The 5,896-nt window shown below is 42.3% G+C and overlaps 1 protein-coding gene across 1 annotated transcript in view; it reads right to left on the bottom strand.

The window, feature by feature from the left end:
- LOC104963003 (low-density lipoprotein receptor-related protein 1) overlaps window positions 1-4,802 on the bottom strand; it is a gene marked incomplete at its 3' end in the record, with an annotated part of 90,260 nt that extends 85,458 nt beyond the window's left edge. The window contains exon 1 of the mRNA XM_010791549.1: window positions 4,238-4,802. Coding sequence (XP_010789851.1) covers window positions 4,238-4,334 — 97 coding nt within the window. The remainder of the gene's footprint in view (window positions 1-4,237) is intronic.
- Between the last annotated feature and the right edge of the window lie 1,094 nt (window positions 4,803-5,896).

Genomic DNA, 5,896 nt, shown 5'->3' with positions numbered 1-5,896 from the left:
GCCATGGAGGGGTAAGAGAGCGTTTACATTTTTTGACCCAAGGGTTGAGTCCTGCATAGCAGTTCGGGCCAGCGGCATTTTGGCTGGAGAATATGAAGGTAACAGTAGGGCGTGTTGGGGGGGGCTGACTTGTCCAAGAACAGGAGGGGTGGGCAGTAAAGCCGAAGAGGGCCCGTTGGCGGGGCACGGGAGCGGCGGCGCCAGTGGGTGGGGAGATACCAAGACAAAAAAACACAGAAGCAAGTGCATATGGAAGTCAGTTTTACACACCATTCTGGAGGCCGCCGGTGCCTTGTTTTGTTTTCACATCTCTCTCTTTTCCTCCCCTCGCGGTTGTTATTGTTGAGAGAGATGTGAAAACAAAAACCATAGGCCACGCGGCCTTCAGAATGTGTGTAAAACTGACTTCCAATGGACTGGCTCGGCGGCCCACAGGTCTTTTATCCTTGACAGTGGCACACCTAAGTGTTTTCATATTCAGCAAATGTGTACACGCTTCACTGCAGACCTCAAGAAGAAATAATACTTTCATTTACTCACGGCAAAAATGTACTTTACTTACTAATTTACTCATGGTAAAAAAATTCACTCCCTATTCCATTGTCATGAAGATGGAATCTAACTATATCCAGAATAAGTTTGATTGGTTCCAGGCTAGAAACATGTTTATTTCTGCTGTAAAGTTGCATTTTAACATGGGGGTCTATGGAAATTGCTCCTTTCTGCATCCTTCCCCTGTCGGCCACTAGATGAACTGCAGTTTGTGGTACTTCCTTCTGGGCTTCCGGGCTCTGCGCTATGACGCGCTGATTGGCTGTGGGTGGGCCCAGGCCCACCCGGGCCCGCCCACAGCTACGCCACTGAACCTTACTCTGTTAGAAGGCAACAGAATCCATCCCCTAGCATATTTTGAACTCATCAGTTTGACATGGTGTACATAACTTGTTTAATCTGTAGAAAACCAAAGGGAAAAAATGTGTGGTTTACAAGGGGTTGAGTTTGGGACTAGTCCGTGGCCAAGAGCAGTGACTTCCCAGACTCTGCTCTGCTTGCATTTCGATACCTTCAGGGTTGCTGTTTCTAGTCTTTTCGGTCTTTATGCTCAGTAAGCTAACTGGCTGCTGGCAGAATACATATTGAAAAGACAGAGGAGAGTGGTATCGATCCTCTCATTTATATCATGGCTAGAAAGTAAATACACATCATTTACAAACTGTCATACTATTTATTTAAGCCTCAAATTAGCTTTCCTTAAATACAAATAAGAGGAGCTGTTATCAGCGCTGCAAATCATTTCATAAATGGATAAACTTTCTGTGAGCATGACAAATGAGTACCTTAAGGGCACTAAGATTTCACATCAGTTGTGAAGCAGTTTTATCAATTGTGTGCCAGTTGGAAATCTTTGGCTTTAGTAGAACAGAATGTCATTATTGCTGTTCACCCACATACACCGGGGTAACAATGTGACTGAACTTTACTTCGCCTGTGAGTTGTTTTTCCTCAGGAAAAGCTGCTGACCAAAGTACTGGATTTTATATCTGCTCAGTTATGCAGTGGTATTTAGGCAGCAACCAACACTCTTATAATTACACAACGATCCAAAACCATGTATTTATACTGTAGCTGTGTTAAATTAACTTGTTCTGCTTTTCTACATTCGCTCCTGAATGTTGCTTGTGTGAGTTAAGGTCAACAGTGACGAAGACCTAACAAATGTACTCCCTTTTCCATATTACCCTCAGTGGTAAATAAAACCATAAAATGGTAACGGTTTGGCCATGTGGATGTCATGGCACCCCATAATAGCCAAATGTTCCAGTTTTAAGGCCTACACCAAATGTTACAGCAAAGAAGTCCACAGGGGGAAAGTGCTCTCGATGGTGAGTTCATTAAAAAGAAAGGAGCCTGTGCTACTAAATGAATAACATTTAAGGGAGGGGAAAAAACGAGGAACCAGTCATTTCAGATACAGATGGCTAACTTCAACACATATTTAAAACTATTTCAATGATTTAAGTTGAAATTTCCGCAATCCTTAGTGACAGCGAAAACCATTAATCCATTGTTTTAGCCTTTGGGGGACTGCACTGTCCATTTGTGAGGACCAGTGATCTCTTTTTGCAGTGAAACGATGTGAATTATTTCATTAGGGCCTTTTCTACTAGGCCCCCAATTAGCAGTGCCTTCTGAACAATCTGAGACTGTTCGTGGTCTCCTCTGGGAAACAAAGAGCAGTTTAGACCCAATTAAACTCATGGTTTGTTGGTGGCCTAGGGTCTTTGCTCTGGCTACAGTAGACAGTGAGAGAACATCTTTAGTGGTCTAGAAAATGGAAAAAGACGAGTTCCAGGCAAGGCTAAAAAAATAACTTTAGTTGTAACATATGTGGTTCAAAGGGCTTTAAAAATTAAAGAGGCAATCAAAGAGGTTTAAAAAGCAATTTAGCTTTGCTTGAAAGGGAGTCTAGCTTACAACAAGTGACGTGTTGGCTAAGGTCTGGTGAGGTTGGCTTCAAAAAGTGTTAGAGTTACAAGAACCCAGTAAAGATCTGGATAATTCAGTAAATCTCAATAGCAGTCTGACTGATTAAAACAAACTTCAATATGTTTCCTTGATAGCACAGCAGCCTCTGCATCCCACTGGGTTTACACGTAAAGCTAAGGTTTGGCGATCTCCTCTGGTATACTGCACAAGGCTGACTCATCGAATCAAGGCATAAGGACTGAGAAGGAAGGAAAATTCCACTAAAACAATAACAGTGCGTCAAGGCAGAAAGTGTTTGTTTTAAGGCAGCTTTTCTCAGCTGTTGCTGTAGACCGAGCAGCAGGAAGAAACTGCAGGTGATTGCAGGCTATCGTCTATCTTCGAGGTGGTAATTTATGTGGATTCTGCTCCCTAAGAACCTCAGAGCACGAGATTGCCAAGTGCAATGAGATGACTTCAAAGGCAGAGGGAAGCCTTTATGGCTTGATGATGAATCTCACAAAATGCAGCTAGTGGTTTAAGTCAGCCAGGCATGTTAAAGTCAAACTGGATTTAATGAAATGTCAAATATAGAACCCTGATTATCTTTACAGCCACTGGTGCTCATTTTCTTGCAGTTAAAGTCTCCTGAAAATGTTCTTAGCAATCATTCACAGGTTAAACATTCCCATGGTGAATGAGAAGCATTATACCTCTGCAAAGAAAATAAACCCACATTCCCTTTTCACCTGCAAAGAATTTAACAAATCTGTCTGCTCTAACTCCCCTTTGATAACGCCCTTTTCCTTTCTTACTTAAACAGAGGAGCGCATGAGTGGGACTGAGGCTTAATAGTTTCCAGAAGTTGTTCCAGTCTGTGAAGGTGTGTGTTCACAGGGAACTATGGGGGAGCTGCTTTGAGCTGCTCAATGTCTGCCTGCAGATCAAAACATGACTGTTAGCATTCAGAAGATCTTATCCTGTGCAGGTGATATCCTGAACCACACAAATACACATCAGTGATGCACTGCTACTCATGTTGGCAACAGCTGATCATACAGTGGAAAACTTACTGTGATGGTTATGTATGTTCCACATAGACGGGTATATTGTTCTAAGAAAGCCTCCTTCACGCATTAAGAAAGCAAACAAAGATATTCTTTAATTCCCCATTGCAGTCAAATAAATGTTTGATTGGGGAATATACACTGCTGTCATCACATCAACACTACACTATAGCCTAAGATCTGGTGAACTGCCTGAAGCAAAGATACATACATTACAGCTCCACAGAAGCCTCCCACTGACATTTCCAAAGACATGACACCAAGTTTTACCTCTCTGTCACTTAAAACTAATGCATCTGTTTGCTCGTTTTTCAAAAGCATGCACGCATTGATCAGTAAACAAGTGGTTTAAGCAGGTACTGGGGCCTATGCTACCATTGCCATGACTGAATGTCAGTGTAAATGTGTGAGAGCGCCTGTATCCAGAGGAGGACAGGAGGAGATGTGCGATCGCTGCTGTGACATGGCAATATTCACATGTGGCACTGGGAGACAGAAACAAAAGATCGCTTTAATTGTCTCGCCTCGGTTTCATCTCCCTCCACGTTGCTCCACTCATTCCTTCAGGGCACAGTCTACTAGTCTCACACGCAGACACAAACACAATAAATCCAGTGATAATTAGCATGCACACACTTATATAGTTATTGGTTTTAAAGCATTTTTTGCAAGACTGTGGTAACCCTTAAATCAGCTCTGCTTACCATCAATTGCCCTTGCCGGAGAGAATACTTCCAAACTGTGCAACAATCCCAAGAAAAGCAATCCTGTTGCCAACATGTTGGCCACGGTGCACAACATTGTTGCCTATCTTGAAAGATTATTAGTCATCAATCGCCTCTTGGTCCTGTCAAGCTGGAGGTTGTAGACAGGCGACGACGTGAAACCGTGCCCAGGCGAAGATGCTCCTCAATGGGAAGCCTCTTTCTGGGTGCGCACTGGAGCTGACAGGGATGCTACTGTCTGCCCACTCGGAGAATATTTTTTGCAGACTGTCAAGGCAAAAAAAAAAGAAAAAAAGCCGAGGCTTCTCCCAGCCCGGGTTGTTTAGGGGCTCCTTGGATGCATGGACAGCCCTGCCACAAAGGCTAGCAGGCTGAACGGAGCATCAAGCTAGCCCGGCTCACAGTCGAGATGAGGGAGAGCTGGCGCCTCTGATCATGCAGCTGTCCGTCTTTTGTTCTTCCTGCCCCAGTGAAAGAAGCCACAGGAGGAATAAAGTATTGGATCAAATGTTCCTCCCCACCACCTCTGCTGCTGCTGGCCGCAGATTGAGCCTGAAGCCTGGAGCTCAGTCAGTCAGCGGGTGAGTGACGTCGGCTGGCCCTCCCCTCTGGAGCACCCGACACCCCACCATCCGCCTCCATCAAATCACACTCTGCTGTAATCTGCAACAATGCTCTGGGTCCTGTCTCACCCCCACACTCAATAATTTAGTGCGTAGCCATGATTGTCCTTTGTATATATTCATTCATTATTCACTGTCTGTTAATCCAACGAGCAAGTTTTTACAACTTTGTATGTTGTGCTAATGTTGATGATGTTTGGCCTGCATGTATTATTGTAACCAAAACAACAACAATTTAGGCCTAATAATAATAACTAATGATGATTGCTTCTCCCCTCCTGAGCTTTGCTAATTGTTATAGACAAGCTAAGCAACTCTAATCAGTATTTAATTAGACACTAAAAAGGGAGAATAATGAAAGCACTTTGCACAAATGAAAAAAACAAGTAATCAAATTAGCTATTCATCAGAGTGGTCAATAAATATGTTCTTAAAAAACAATTATCTTAAAATAGATACATTTTAACAGATGATATATGAATAACACAATAAATCTACAAACAAAAGCATATGGAAAATAAATTGTATAAGACTTGACTAAGTAAAACCTTTTGATTGAGGTAAATCCTGAAGAATTAAAGACATGCTCCCTAGGGAGTAATCTGACAAAAACTAAGAAATAGGAAAATATCTTCCTTTTTTCGAAAGCAATCTAAAAACACTTTTTAAAAATGAAATTATAGAATGTACATTTGTAGTTACCATAGGGATCCCCATTGACATTTCCATTTAGCCTTACGCCAGATGAATTAACAGACAATTGATAAGATATAAAATGACAAACCAACATAAGGAATTACTAATTTAGACATATTCAGCCACCATGACAAATTTACATCACCAGCATCTTTTCTCCATCACATCCCTATGGAAGAAGAAGCCAGCAAAAGTTTACGCAACAATTGACAGTGATGACCCTTTTGACTTTTCATCAAGACAGTGATACTACCACAAAGGCAACTTAGCCCTCGCATTTATTTTGGGCCGAGTGCTGATTTGACTTTTATCTAGCCTT

The sequence above is a fragment of the Notothenia coriiceps genome, unplaced genomic scaffold (assembly GCF_000735185.1).
Source record: "Notothenia coriiceps isolate Sejong01 unplaced genomic scaffold, NC01 NC01_scaffold00035485, whole genome shotgun sequence".
Classification (NCBI taxonomy): Eukaryota; Metazoa; Chordata; class Actinopteri; order Perciformes; family Nototheniidae; genus Notothenia; species Notothenia coriiceps.
Note: the sequence above shows the minus strand (reverse complement) of the source record. Positions and strands in the feature narration are given on the sequence as shown.